The sequence below is a fragment of the Trachypithecus francoisi genome, unplaced genomic scaffold (assembly GCF_009764315.1).
Source record: "Trachypithecus francoisi isolate TF-2019V2 unplaced genomic scaffold, Tfra_2.0 Lachesis_group16, whole genome shotgun sequence".
NCBI classification, from domain to species: Eukaryota; Metazoa; Chordata; class Mammalia; order Primates; family Cercopithecidae; genus Trachypithecus; species Trachypithecus francoisi.
The window spans coordinates 81,279,180-81,294,441 of record NW_022681461.1 but is presented as its reverse complement, the minus strand read 5'-3'; the positions used below and the strand labels follow the sequence as shown (position 1 = coordinate 81,294,441).

General features: G+C 43.3%; 1 protein-coding gene across 3 annotated transcripts in view; it reads right to left on the bottom strand.

Annotated features, from left to right (window-relative positions):
* Positions 1–15,262, bottom strand: part of ABCA1 (ATP binding cassette subfamily A member 1) — a 149,242-nt gene that overhangs the window by 110,415 nt on the left and 23,565 nt on the right. For all 3 annotated transcript variants that reach the window (XR_004443634.1, XM_033237920.1, XM_033237921.1), the window contains exon 2: positions 12,213–12,370. Coding sequence is in view for 2 of the 3 variants with exons in the window: in XM_033237920.1 (XP_033093811.1) it covers positions 12,213–12,278 (66 nt within the window). In the remaining variant the exon portion in view is untranslated. The remainder of the gene's footprint in view (positions 1–12,212; positions 12,371–15,262) is intronic.

Here is a 15,262-nt window from a genome sequence, read left to right as displayed (position 1 = left end):
CAAAAAAACACTGTTACCATAAAACTATCAAGAATGGTTTGCATAGACAGCACAACAGAATGAAAAATAAAGGCAAATGGATCCCTCTCTGGAAGAAAGCATGCTGACAGTGGAGTACTCAAGACCAAAGATGGGGCTGGTCTTGCTAATATTTCTGTAAATAATCCCAAAGAGACAACGTACTCCAAGCTTGGGAATGACATTCAGCCTTTTCTTCCTTTTCTTTTTTAACAGCGAACACCTTTTTATTCTATAGCTTATTTTTTAAGTTCAGATACACATCACATTCCATATCTTAAAGATATACAATTTTTATTTGTCAATTATACCTCAATAAAGCTGGGGGTGGGGGTGGGGAAGAAAGCAATTTTCTTTCTGCCAAAGAACAAAACCACGACTCTATGAAAATAAACTTTTCTCAGGCCAGGCGCGGTGGCTCACGCCTGTAATCCCAGCACTTTGGGAGGCCGAGGCGGGTGGATCATGAGGTCAGGAGTTCAAGACCAGACTGGCCAACATGGTGAAACCCCGGCTCTACTAAAAATACAAAAATTAGCTGGGCATCATGGTGCGTGCCTGTAATCCCAGCTACTCAGGAGGCTGAGGCAGGAGAACTGCTTGAACCAGGACCCGGGAGGCAGAGGTTGCAGTGAGCCGAGACCACACCATTGCACTCCAGCCTGGGCAATAAGAGTGAAACTCTGTTTCAAAAAAAAAAAAAAAAAGTAAAGGAACTTTTCTCCCAGCTGAGCCAGGACTCCCTCATCTCAATTTCCCCAGGTACTTTGTGTCTGTATCAGCTCTTGGTACACCAGAGACCCTATTTATATATGAGCTTCTCCCTTAGGATCACTTTCTTCTTACTAAGCCTACCACATGACAACAGCTTTAAAAATGTTTGGTGAGTAAGTAAATGAGCTGAACTTTAGAAAATAATGAACATGGAAATACAAATCAGTTGAACCCTTTGGGAAAGCAATGTAACAATATGTATTCAAGAGCCATGTTTATCCCATTTGCCCAATTACTATTCCTGGAAATTTATCCTAGGAAACTGAACTTAAGATATCAAAAAGCTATATGAATAAAGTTATTCACTCATTGAAACATTGCACAGCAATGGGGAAATGATTAAAGTATGGTACATCTACTCAACAATATATCATGCCATCATCACAACAATGTTTATGAAACACAGAAATCATTAGCCATATAATATTAAGTGAAAAAAGCAGAACATAAAATTATATGCCGTTCCAAGCTTGTAGCTAAATAAAATCACTTACAAATTTAACAAAGACAGGAATACAACTTTTTTTTTAAATGGTATGACTGTAAATAAATTTAGAAAATACTAATGAGGCCGGGTGTTGTGGCTCACACCTGTAATCCCAGCACTTTGGGAGGCCGAGGCGGGTTGATCATGAAGTCAGGAGTTCAAGACCAGCCTGGCAAACAGGGTGAAACCCCATCTCTACTAAAAATACAAAAAATAGCTGGGCTTCGTGGCGGGAGCCTGTAATCCCAGCCACTCGGGAGGCTGAGGCAGCAGAATTGTTTGAATGCGGGAGGCAGAGGTTGGAGTGAGCCCAGATCGCTCCATTGCACTCCAACCTGGGTGACAATGAGAGATTTCATCGAAGGAAGGAAGGAAGGAAAGAAGTAGGGAGGGAGGGAGGAAGGAAGGAAGGAAGGAACTAATGAAATTGGGGGAAAAAAACGAAACGAAACAAAGAGTAGGAGTAAAATAAATAGTCATCACAACCTTGAAGCTCTGAAACTACCATTTGTACTTTTAGGATAAATAGTAGCTACCGTTTATTTAGGACCCAACATGTACAAGGTACATTTTTTATTAATTACTTAATTCAATCCCCAGGTCAACCGTGTGAGATAGGAGACATTATTGTCTTCATTGTATATGTAGCAAGGCTAAAGCTGGAGGAAGGGTAAATCACAGAGATAGTCAGTAGCAGGGTTGAGATAAGCGGCCAGTTCTACCCAACTCAGGAGGCCACATGACATTCTATTTGACACCAAGGGAGACTCAGGTAGGAAATGGCCCCAATAGGTGGCATGGTCTAGAAATATCAACAGGATCCACAGAGGTAAGATGAATTCACAGCTTGTAGATTTATAATACTTACAGCCAATACTGGGCACCGACTGCGTACTCAGGACGTTTTGTGTATCTCATCTCCAGTATTTAATTCATAATAACTCTGTGGGGTAGGTTGTATCATTACCATTTTAGAAGTGAAGAAACAGGTTTGAACAAGGTATGAGCCATAAGAAACTGCACCAAAGTTTGAACCCAGATCTACTGACCCTTTAGTATGTGCTTTTGTACCCACCACGCTGCCATCACAAAGCTACATTTGGGACATAAACCTTTTAAGGTATGCCACTTAAAAGAAACCTAGCATTTGCCAGCCCTGCTGAGCAGTGATCTGACCCAATGAATCAAGGCTTATGTTCCTGGACATCTCTACAGCCCCCATATCTAGGATCCTGTAGGGCAGCAGATGCTCAAAATATGTTGGTTGACTGAAAAAAATGAATGGATCTTCCCCATGGCAACTGACAGCAAAAGGCAAACAAAAAATCTTACAAGCCATTTGCAGCAGCTGAATGGCGAGTGTAAGCAGATCAGGAAAAGAGGTTAAAAAAAATTGATGATGATAATAATAATGGCTAACACTTAAAAAGGTCTTACTATGCACCAGGGTTTTGAGTGCTTATTTATATACATTAACTCATTTAATCATCAAACAATCCAATTAGTTCTCCTGTAGTACACACATTTTACAGAAGAGGAAGCTGAGATTCAAAGAGTATTGCCCGATGGTCCAAGATTCGCAAATGGCAGAGCCAAGATTCAAAGGCACTCTGACTGAAGGGCTCCTTCTCTTCGCCATTATGGACCCCAACCTCCTTACGCACTGTGCCTTCACTTACCAGAGCATACAGACGCCTGCTCTCTCAAAGCCCTTGCTGAGCTGAGACACTAGCATGTATGAGTGAATTAAAGAGACTGTCTCCAAAGTTCACGCCACCTGAGCCAAAGAACTCACGAGAGACAAAGTTCAATCTTTGCCCTTTTACCTTGGACCTCTAAAATTCTTCCCATCATTGAACCTAGAACTCACCTTCCAAACCCAGGGGAATGTTCCATGTATTTCTTTTCATAATAGCCTCCCTCTAGAAACCAAACTTGACTTCTGCCAGGATATGCCATTATGGCTACACTCATTAATAAAATCAGATTTCTCCTCCATCTCTAAGCTTAGCACTTTTCCTAAACATAAACCCTCATAAATAGCTTGGAAATGAAGTTGATCCTTTACCATTATAAATTCCTATAGAAAAGTCTTCTAAACCATGCTTTGGTACCTACCCACCCAACCCCATACCTCCCCATGGGGTGGGAAGATGGGGAGAAACATTGTTTTCAAAAGGCATTTCTCACCAAAGTCAAAGCTGCTCTAAGAGTACTAAAGCACCACTTTGCACTTCCCATCTTGTGATTTCAACATGGGGATAATATGAGTAGGCACCGCTGGAGCAGATTTTCTTGATAGCGACCCTACTGACATCTGGGGCCAGATAGTCGTTGTGAGAGACTCTCCTATGAATTCTAGGAAGCTTAGCAGCATCCCTGACCTCAACCTCTAAATATCAGCACATACATTCCCAGGATTGTGACAACCAAAAATATCTCCAGATGTTACGTCCCTGGTGGAAGGGTGAGGGTGGGGTGGGGTAAGGGGATAACTGCCCCCGCTTGAGAACCACTGCTCTAGAATTATTATCAGAATTAAATGTATTTCACATAGAAGGCTTACCACAGTCTAGTACTTATCATCATGTTATTCAATATGCATCAAACCACTCTTGAATCATCATTCATAGTTATGCCAACATCTCACACATACAGATGTTCACTGTCCACTTGATTACTCATGCCTGACTTTTGCTGCTGGCTGCAGAAGTTCATAGACCACAATCCAGTCACTCTGAACCCATTTCACTACCCAGCCTGAGGACACAGTCACGGTGCTCTTAAATTCTTGAGATTTATCCACGTCAATTCAAGGTTAGGGCAGCGCAAGGGCCATGTACAAAGAACAGAGAAAACTAGCAGAATAAAATTGGGCATTGGGCAAGAGGCTTCTGAATCATGGTAGCCAAAATAATGCACTCCGTGCTGAAAAATGAAGTCGCCATTTCTTAGTACTGAGAGATTCTTGACAATACAATGAGGCATGGAAAAGGAAACAAGAAGAATAAACATCAGAAAGGAAGAGATGAAAATATCCTTTCTGTTTATAGCATGGTCATAAGTGTAAGAGAACTCACAAAGTTAACTAAAAAGCTGCAAATGATTTGCAAGTATGGGTAAATTAATCAGAACCAAGGTAAATTCTCCTAAATAACAGCATTGCTACAAGCCTGTGAAAACCGGTTAAATTAACATAATGTGGGGAAAAGAGAATACTATTCACAGTGAGAACAGAAACATAAACAAAAAAACCTAGGTATTAACTTAGCCAAACGTGTGCTTCTTTTTTTTTTTTTTTTGAGATGGAGTCTTGCTCTGTCGCCCAGGCTGGAGTGCAGTGGCCAATCTTGGCTCGCTGCAAGCTCCGCCTCCCGGGTTTTACGCCATTCTCCTGCCTCAGCCTCCTGGGACTACAGGCGCCCGCCACCTCGCCCGGCTAGTTTTTTTTGTAGTAGAGACGGGGTTTCACCGTGTTAGCCAGGATGGTCTACGATCTCCTGACGTCGTGATCCGCCCATCTCGGCCTCCCAAAGTGCTGGGATTACAGGCTTGAGCTACCGCGCCCGGCCACATGTGCTTCTTATATAAAAGAAAACCACAGAACTTTAGTAGGATAAATAAAGGAAGATGAGAATTCAGGCGAGCTAAGCTCTGCTTCTTGATGAGATAATTTAATATCCAAATTTCCCAAGCTAATTTATAGATTTAGCACAATTGCACTTAAAATAGCGATAGGGTACTTTTTCGAGCTTCATAAGGTAATAACACCCAATGGGGAAAAAATAGATGAAAATACCAAAAGATATTCTGAAAGGCAAAAGGTAAATGGGGGACAATGAGCTCCTCCGTATATCAGAATGTTCATCAAATTGAGGGCACATTCTGGGCTCTATCAGCACCAAAACTAAAACTACATATCAAATAACCAAATGAGTAACTCCAAAATTGCTCCCTACACTTTTTTTTTTTTTTTTGAGACAGGGTTTCACTCTGTTGCCCAGGCTGGAGTACAGTGGTATGATCATAGCTCACTGCAGCCTTGACCACCCAGACTCAAGCAATTCTCCCACCTCAGCCTTCCAAGTAGCTGGGACTCCAGGCAAGTACGGCCATGCCTGACTAATTTCCTTATTTTTATAGAGATGGGGTCTTGCTATGCTGCCCAGGCTGGTCTTGAACTCCTAGTCTCAAGCAATCCCCCACCCCAGCCTCCCAAAGTGCTGGCAATACAGGCATGAGCCACCATATCCAGGTTTTAATAAATGTCCCAAAAATAACTAGAAAAGGAATCACTATTTAATCAATAGTGATTATTTACTAAATAATCACTGGGATGACATGATATGAATATGAAAACAAATTAATTTTAGACCCATCCCTAACAGCATACATGCCAATGAGACCTGGGAAAACTAAAGCAAAATCTGAAGGATCACATCAGAAAAATGCTAGAGAGGGGAAACGATTTTTAAAACCAGACCTGCCTTCCCTGAACCACAAAGTCTTACACATTGACGGTGGCTACTTAAATTGGTTGGATCCTCTGCAAAGACATCTGATCATACACTTCACAGGCCATTTCCCTTCAACCTAGTAATCCTGTTCCTCAGATTTTGGCCTACACCAATGATACAAAAATAATGAAAGATTAAATGTATAGAATCTTTATAGTAATTTATTTGTAGCAGCACACATGGAACAATCTAAATGTTGGCAACAGGGTTTGAACTTCTAAAAACTGTGTTGATAGATTACTGCAAAGCTATTAGGAATGTCAAAGGCATCATCCTACAGTAGATTTGGAGCCGAAAGATCCCAGCTCTCCTCTTAGCAACCTTTTTTTTTCTTTTTTTTGAGACAGAGTCTCACTCTGTCACCCAGGCTGGAGTGCAGTGGTGCAATCTTGGCTCACTGCAACTTCCACCTCCCGGGTTCAAGCGAATTCTCCTGCCTCATCCTCCCGAATAGCTGGGATTACAGGTAAGTGCTACCACACCTGGCTAATTTTTGTATTTTTAGTAGAGATGGTGTTTCACCACGCTGACCAGGCTGGTCTCAAATTCCTGGCCTCAAGTGATCCACCCACCTCAGTCTCCTAAAGTGCTGGGATTATAGGTGTGAGCCACCATGCCCGGCCATTAACTTATTAACAATACTCTCTTCATCTGTGAAACAGAATTTGCAATGCACACACCTCAGAATTGCTGTGAGAATCAAGAAAATAATGGATATCAAAGTATTACTTTCAAAACTATAAAACACAGCCTACACATCAGAAATCATTATTCTAAATAAGAAGATGATTTAGAAATATGTGAACATGCACATTAAATAATGTTAAATGAAAGAAGAAAACAGAGCATAAAATGGTCCATGTATATATAATGATTACAATTGCTTTCTTGGGCCACTGTCATTCAGGTTCCCTCTATCCCATGAGTCACCAGACAATGTGGCCTGACTACCTCAGGGGATCCTCTTGCATATAAAATAAAAGTAAATTCTTGCGGGGCACAGTGGCTCACGCCTATAATCCAAGCACTTTGGGAGGCCGAGGCGGGCGGATCACGAGGTCAGGAGTTTCAGACCAGCCTGGCCAATATGGTGAAACCCCATCTCTACTAAAAATACAAAAATTATCTGGGCATGGTGGTGGGCATCTGTAATCACAGCTACTAGGAGGCTGAGGCAGGAGGATCGCTTGAACCCAGAAGGCAAAGGTTGCAGTGAGCCGAGATTGCTCCACTGCACTCCAGCCTGGGTGACAGAGCTAGACTCCGTCTCGAAATTAAATAAATACATACATAAATACATAAATAAATAAATACTAAATTAAATTCTCCTTCCCCAGTTTCAAGGCCCTGAATGATCTGGTCATGTCTATTACCAACTCATCCCCAGTCAGTCTTATTCACTCCACCAGTGCCAATGGCTTTCTTCTGTTCCCTGACCTAGGGGACAGGCACCCCCAGTCTCTCTGCCTGGAATGGATTTCCCTATCTCTAGGCCTCTGATCTTTCCCTGGCTCACCATTACTCGAACTTCAGAGCTCTCAGCTTTAATGTCACGATCTGTCATTCTAAATGAAATCCCTAACCACATCTGCTAGTATCTAACACCAATACCACAGTTCGTCGGGTTTTTTCCTTCATAATCCTCATCACAGTTTACAGTTATATTTTTATTTGCATGATGATATGTTTCACATCTGCTGGCCTCACTGAACCATAAGCTCTATGAAAACAGTACTCATGCCTGACTGCTTCACCACTAGATACCCAGCTAACCATCCCACAAGTAATAGGTGCTTAATAGATATTTATCCAAATGAAACAATAAATTTCTATTTGTTTTAACTTTCTTCATTCCGTAAAAGAGAAAACTAAAGCTCTGGAGAAAGGTGTTTTCCTAGGCCATTGAGACAGATGGTGGCCAAGCTGGGATTGGAATCATGACCACTGCTTCCGGTCCAGGAGTAAGGACAGGGAAGAAATGTGTCAGGTGAAACCAGAAGTGGGGAAAGGATGCAGAGCGTTTCCATCTACTCTGCAAAATTCTCTAAAAGCTCATAAATGAGGAGTTTTAATTTTTGGATAGTTCATTCTTTTTCATTAAAGAATGCCCAAATAGTGATACTCTGGCTGGGGGTAGTGCCTCATGCCTGTCATCTCAGCACGTTGGGAGGCCGAGGTAGGTGGATCACTTGAGGTCAGGAGTTCGAGACTAGCCTGGCCAATATGCTAAAATCCCGTCTCTACTAAAAACACAAAAATTAGCCAGGTGTGGTGCTGTGCGTCTGTAATCCCAGCTACCCGGGAGGCTGAAGCATGAGAATTGCTTGAACCCGGGAGGCTGAAGCATGAGAACTGCGTGAACCCGGGAGGCAGAGGTTGCAGCAAGCTGAGATCGTGCCACTGCACTCCAGCCTAGGTGATAGGGTGAGACTCAGTTTAAAAAAAAAAAAAAAATCACAATTAACTATTTTCCCAGCCACACGACTAGTCAGATCTATTTGAGAAAATTAATAATAAAGGCAAAAGAAAAGAGGCGATATGGCCACTCTCACTTTGTCCAGTTTGTTCCATAGGGACCTTGGCCTCTGAATCAGGCTAAAACCAGATGAGGATCCTGAAAGCTCTGAAGTTTTCTTCCCCTTCCTGTCCCCAGCCCTGTTTGTACTGAATACCTACCACCCACACAAGTTAACTGTTACTTTGGAACCAAACTGAGCTTTGCACCCAACTTTCACAACTCAATTCAATTTATTCTTTGCCTAACAGAAACAGCGGAAAACTAACCCTGGCTGATGGTCCCCCGTGAGTCTGCACAATGGGGGCACAGGAGAGGGGGGGACCCAGGAGTTACCAGCAAACCAGGACACAGAATGAAAAGGCAAGCACTGCCTTTCAACAGGGTTGCTCTGGGGTATACTGTTCGGCTCCACGCCAAACATAGTGTTTCTATATTCCTGGCAGCAGCAGACAGACTTTATGTATTCTTACTATTCTTCCTAGTGCAAGGGAGCCTCCTCAAGGCCTGCAAACTAATGGGCCTTAAGACATTTCCCACTCATTCAGTAAATACTTACTAAGCATGTCCCAAGGGCCAGGCTCTGTGCTGGGCTCTAAGGCCAAGCGTATACACTCCAGCATCTCAGGAGGCAGGCACTGCGCAATGAACTTCCATACACTGCAGGCAACAGCTATCATGGACTGCTAACTTCTTCCCCTATCTAGTGGGCAGGGCTGGTTCTCACTATGTGAGCTAACAAGGTGGCCCCACAACCCTTAAGAGGTTCTAATGTCTAAACAATATAATCTAGAAATCTAAACCAGGTGGACTGGGAAGCAGCCATCAGTCAAAACTTGAGATTCCAAGACACAGGCGCTTTAGCATACAGAGAGAGCAAAGCAAAAAAGGATCTGCAACTGGAGGGCCACCAGGAGACTGGTTCTGGTGCTACTTTCTTGACTGACCAACACTGGACACCTATGCCCCCCTGAACCCCAGTTCGGTCAACTGTACAAGGCGCAAGCCAGATCTTTCCAACTCTAACAATCTAAGCATCAGCAACCTGAAATAAATCACTTTTCTTTCTGATTCAGCAAAATACACTTCCTTTAGAAATCAGGAAGGGAGGTAAGGAAAACAGGCTAGCAGGCAGTGGTGTAACAACTTAAGCCCCTTTGTGTCAGGGTGTTGCATCCCACTTCCTTCTTTAACAAGAACTCTGCCACAAGGCTACAAACTGCCTTTAGCTAAACCTGCCTATCTCTCTAATCCTAACACTTCTAAACCCATCTGCAATACCCAGCAAGAAGCAACAAGACCAGTGGAGTCTGGCCCAATTTGAATGACCCAACCCCACGTCCTGTTGCAAGATTCCTTCCCTGGCTAAGCACGGAAAACCTCTTCTCTGCCCTTTCTTCTACCTTCAAGTTGCTATGCAGTTGCAAAAAAATAAAAAATAAAAATAGTTTGGAGGAGGGAAGAAAAGTCACTGTGATGGGACAGACTGAGGCTTGGCCCTAGTCCTAGGGATCTCAGCTTCTGGTTGCAGCTCAGTTGCTGGCTGGGTGACCTTGGGGAAATCCCTTTCCTGCTTTGTACCTTAGCTTTCTCATCTGTAAAATAAGGGGTTCAGACTACCGTACCCCAGAGCCATAGCCCTCCTTTCATTGCCAAGATGATATGATTCTTCCCACTACTCATTAATAGACACATAACATGGATAAACCACGGCAGAGACAATTTCCCAGCAAGTGGGCCCCTTCCACCAGGATAAGAAGGGGCAGGAGCCCTGGACCACACCATAGTGAAGGAATAAGAGTAATGACGGACATATAGGACTAGAACACCAAGACTTGGGAATAACCACGGAAGGCAGGGAGAAAGGCAAGGAAGGAATCAGAAACTTCAATATTCTCAGATGGGGGATAGGCAAAATAATGATACCACTGCAAAGCAATTTGGCACAGTGAGTTAGAGTGCTAGCTCCAGAGTCAGATGATCTGGATTTGAACCCTAGCTGTGCTCCTTGTTAGTAGTGTGGACCTCAGACAAGTTACTTAACTTCTCTGAGTAGCCCGTTTCCCAGCTACAACATGTGGAAATAACAGTACATAACGGGGCCTTAAAAGGAATACATCTAGTTAATAATGCCTAATTAGTTAGTGCCTCGCACATGGAAGCTCATTCTAAGTGTTTGCTTTTATTATATTAATATTATCTTATTATACTTTACAATTACAGAAAACAGATAGGATCCATAGATTCTAGTCCCTGTTCTCTCACTAGAGACCTGAGAATTCAGGTTCCCCATTTGTAACAGGAGAGGCCGAACACAATCAGTTTTTCTCAAATGAAGACCTGTATACACATTGCTGAGGGATTATATTTAAGTTCTCTAGGAGGATTTTAAACACTTTATTTTCATTTCAATCATCACCTAAACCAAGTCTAATAAACACATATGGATTTTTTAAATGCTTACCTTAAAGCCAAGTTCTGGCACAAGATTTCAAACCCCAAGTTTACATTTGTGTTTATGATTGTGTTGGCACCAGTATAATTGTAGCAAACTCATGAGAATGGAACAGGTGCGGACTCAACTTATAAAAGATGAGACTGGACCCAATGAAAGCCAAATACTATCAAATTAAGGTCGTACAAGTAGAAACATGGGTGGAGAATTCAATCATTAGTACATGATAATATAGACTGGCCAAACTCCAAACGCTCAGCACGACAGCATTTACTGCCGTGCAACTTATAATTTGGTTTCGGCTGAACAACAACTGCCTCACCATATTTAAGGTATTAATTTGAATGGTATTGATTGGATAATTTTGTTTGCACTTAATTTGTAAATATGTGTGGGTCATGTCATTGTATAATAATAGCCTATAAGAAGTTTATATCTACTTTTACATATGTACATATTTAAGTAACACTATAATAAAAAAGGAATTTTGTGAAAAGGATGCTTTGACACTTTTGTTCTTTTACAGACAGTGCAAGCATTATTCTAGTTTGAGGAAAACTGAATGAAATTCTCTCCAAAGTCCCGTGTAGCCCTTTGAATCTCAGAAAGATGATCATTTTTGTAACAGACATGTTAAGCTGCATTAAGATAGCCAAGTGGGGATACTGGCTTAGAATCCAGTAAAAAAATAATAATAATAATAAAGGCAGAACAGGAACAAGAGACGTAGAAACTAACTACAGAGAAATGCATCCTAGAGATGGGATCTCTAAGAAAGGGTGTTCAGAGATAGAGAGACAAAGAGCTGACGTCTGAGCTTCAGGGAGTTCACTCTGCCCTACAGCCCTCACACCCCTCTGTGGAACAGTTCCATTCACCTGCGCATTAAAGATGATCTCCAGATTACTCAAAGCATGATTGGCCCATCTGGGAAGTGAATGGCTTAGAACCCTCCGCAGAAATAAAACAAGTCTCAGTTATTGTATTCCTCCAGGCCTGACACAAATCTGTAAGGAAAGAATCCAGATTGACACCAGGATACCCAGTATTGATCTCTAAGAGTGGGGCCATTAACTCGCTTTACTCACAGCTTTCAGAAATACAGGGGCCCATTAGGGGCTTTTGGAGAACCAGGTGGCTCCCAGGGCTGCAGCAAAAGGAAAAAGTGGGGTGGTCAGGCAATTTGGTGCCAGGTCTTAGGGATCAGAACTCATGCCTGTGCACCAGCACAAACCAAAGCTACTACTTCTACCTGGCTGTAAATCTGCCCTCTATGATAAGCCACACGCCATATCCGGACCACACAGTCCTGTGTCCATAAGAGCCAGATTCCATCAATCCCTGTGTTAAAACCAAACAGCTTCCTTCCCTCCCTCCCTCCTCCAATTCCCAACTCAAAATCACAAAGAAGAATGAGAGAACCCCCCTCGAAAAACCCAAGCTTACTGTTTGTCTTCTTCTGAAAGTGAGGTTCTTCCACAGCAGCAACCTCAGCTGAGGCCAACAAGCCATGTTCCCTCAGCCAGCACCCACAGCGTGTGGCTCGGGAGCCCTGGAAGGCAGTGGCCAGAGCTCACAGCAGGGACGCCGTGGCTGGTCATTAACTGAAAGATAAAGCAGGAGGGGAAACAGCCGTCAGTTATTGCTGCAAAGCCATACATCAGTGAGGACTGCTAATCCAGCCCTCTCAGCTGAGACCTCCACCACACAGCTCTGCGTCATGACTGCTTCTCAAGGGGTCATGAGTCCCCAGCTCCCAGCCTCTGGGTTCACCCACAAAGAGGGATTCAGGAGGTGTTCCGACAGCAGGCTAGGAGCTAGTTGTTATGGTCCTAATCATTTTAGTTCCATGGATGTTATCATTTGGGAATGAAGAATGCATTTCTGAAAATAGACCTCTCTCAGGTGGCTAGAACACTGAGGATGGAAATGGCACAGTGGAATGCCAGAGACCTAACTCTTCTCTAAGAAAATGCCTCCCCTTACTTAGAAAGTCAGCAGCATTTGCAAATTTCGCCTCAAGCCTGGGGTGACTTATACTATTCCCTGAACTTCCTTACAGACTAAATTTTCAGTGGGTTACACAACTGAGTCCTTCAAATGATAAAAAGCACCATTGACCAGGCCGTGGTGGCTCAAGACTGTAAACCCAGCACGTTGGGAGACCGAGGCAGGAGGATCATGAAGTCAAGAGATCAAGACCATCCTAGCTAACACAATGAAACCTCGTCTCTACTAAAAACACAAAAATTAGCTGGGTGTGGTGGCAGGCACCTGTAGTCCTAGCTACTCGGGAGGCTGAGGCAGGAGAATCACCTGAACCCGGTAGGTGGAGGTGCAGTAAGCCAAGATCGTGCCACTGCACTCCAGTCTGGCGACAGAGCAAGACTCCATCTCCAAAAAAAAAAAAAAAAAGCACAGTTTCGTAATCTGGAAAGCCACAACATGCCTTACATGAGTGTGAGTAAACACCAAGAAAATGCCACCCACACCTGGCTCTCAGGTAATGAGGACAACCCTAGAGCTGTGTCTCTGGAAAGAAAACAGTATCCCATGGAGAAACAAGTCTGCTACGGCAGGCTCAGGGCATCCACTGTGAAACCAACAAACAAGCTCCCACAGTCAGCACATATGCACACTTCTGGCCTCGTTCCACCTGCACCTGAACACACTGCCCCCCTACTCCGTTGGGTGTCACAGGTGCCTCCTTGGAGGACTGTTTGCCATGCTAGGGCAAGAAGGTCTTCTCATGAACAAGGGATACTACTTTCTGTGTGACCCAGCCACCCATGCAGCAGTTGCCCTTATTTAATGCTGGAATAGTCCCAAGTAGTTATACTAAAGTTAAAGCTGGGGAGGGGGCAAACGATGAAAAATGGAAGAAGGGAGGACACACAGGTGAAAATTCGGCCCCGCTGGCACTTGGTAGCCATGAACTCTCCTAGCTCTGCTTATAAAATGGCTCAGTGAATCACTATGGCCTCTAGAGGAGTCAGGGCAAGAGTAGGGTGGGACACTGGGCATGAGGAACAAGGAGCAGAAGGAACTAAGAATGCAGTAACGAGGTAGGGATATAAAATCAAGCACTAGACTAGAAATCTGTGAGTCCAAATGAGATCTCCATGCCAAGGTCAGTCTCTAGTAGAACAATATCCTTTTATCTCCCACCCAACAAGGACTTGGATTAAAACTTCTAGAAAAGTCAAGAGATTGGAGGAAATTGCAGTGTCTCAGAAGAAAAGACAGCATACCACTATGTATTCTAATTCATTCACTGACAGTCCAATAAATCAAGAAATTCTCTGAAATAGTAAGCCTTAGGACTTACTTCTTTTCTTTACCATTTGCTCACCAAACTTCTAGAAGGACACACACCTCCAAAGTTTCTTACTCCAAAAAGAGGACAAATTAAAGCAGCACTGCATCAGTTTGTTCAAAGATGACAACTGGCAGCACAGCACTGGCAACCAGAACAGCATTGTGAGACACATGCTTATCATCCCAAATTGTTTTCTAAATGGCTCAGGATGGAGCTTGCATTCCAGAAACACTGAAATAATTAGCCAGATTTTTCTCATACGGAAGCTGCTCTCCAGGAATCACTTCATTGACTTAGAAGCTACATGAAGCTTTTCAGATCCCCAAGGTAACACTGAGGAGGGTACAATTAAAAAAGGAAAAGTACCAAAAAGAGCCCAGGCATGAATCAGCCCCGGCTTCCCAACTATGTGCCCCTGGCCAAGGCTTTATGCTCTCTAAGCATCAGTTTCCTCATTGTAAAATGAGGATGACAATACTTACCTTGTATGGTGTTCTGTGGATTCAACGTGATAATATAAATAAGTTCCCAACACAGTACATGGCTTAATGTAAGTGCCAAAGCAATGTGAGTTCCCTTCTCCCCATTTATCTTTCTTCATTCCAACAATATCCTCTAGCTGAGAAATGGTTATATCCTGTCTAAACAGGACTTTCCATTATTTCTAGCAAATCCATTGTGGGTTTCTGGAAAGGTAGGAGGGGCAAAGCAGGAAGGATGAAACCTTAATAGCCTAATGTTGCAGTACCCAGAGCCAAACCCAAATACAGAATATCACCTCCCCTAAACCTTGAGTGGAGAAGCTCAAAGCAAGAGAAGACACACCTCTACACAACGTTCATGAGAAGAAGGGAAGGATGAGTTTTCCTGGACAGCATTTTCTTGGAAGTAAAGTATCTGGGTTTCCAAAAAAAAGAAAGAAAAAAAAAGGTTCTGACTCCAAGGACTCTCCAGGAAGCACACGGAGAAGGTTGGTAAGAAGTAGCATAGAGCCACAGTAGAAAGTTCTACCGTGGCTTTGCTGGGCACAAATAGGCAAGCTTGCTGCTCCAATTCCTCCCGCCCACCTTGGCACTGAACTGGCCTCCTGCACAATTTGCTCCCTCATCTCAGAACACAATGATCAATACTGGGAGCAATTCTGTCCTAAGAGGAGGGTTTGGCAAGGCCTGGCCCC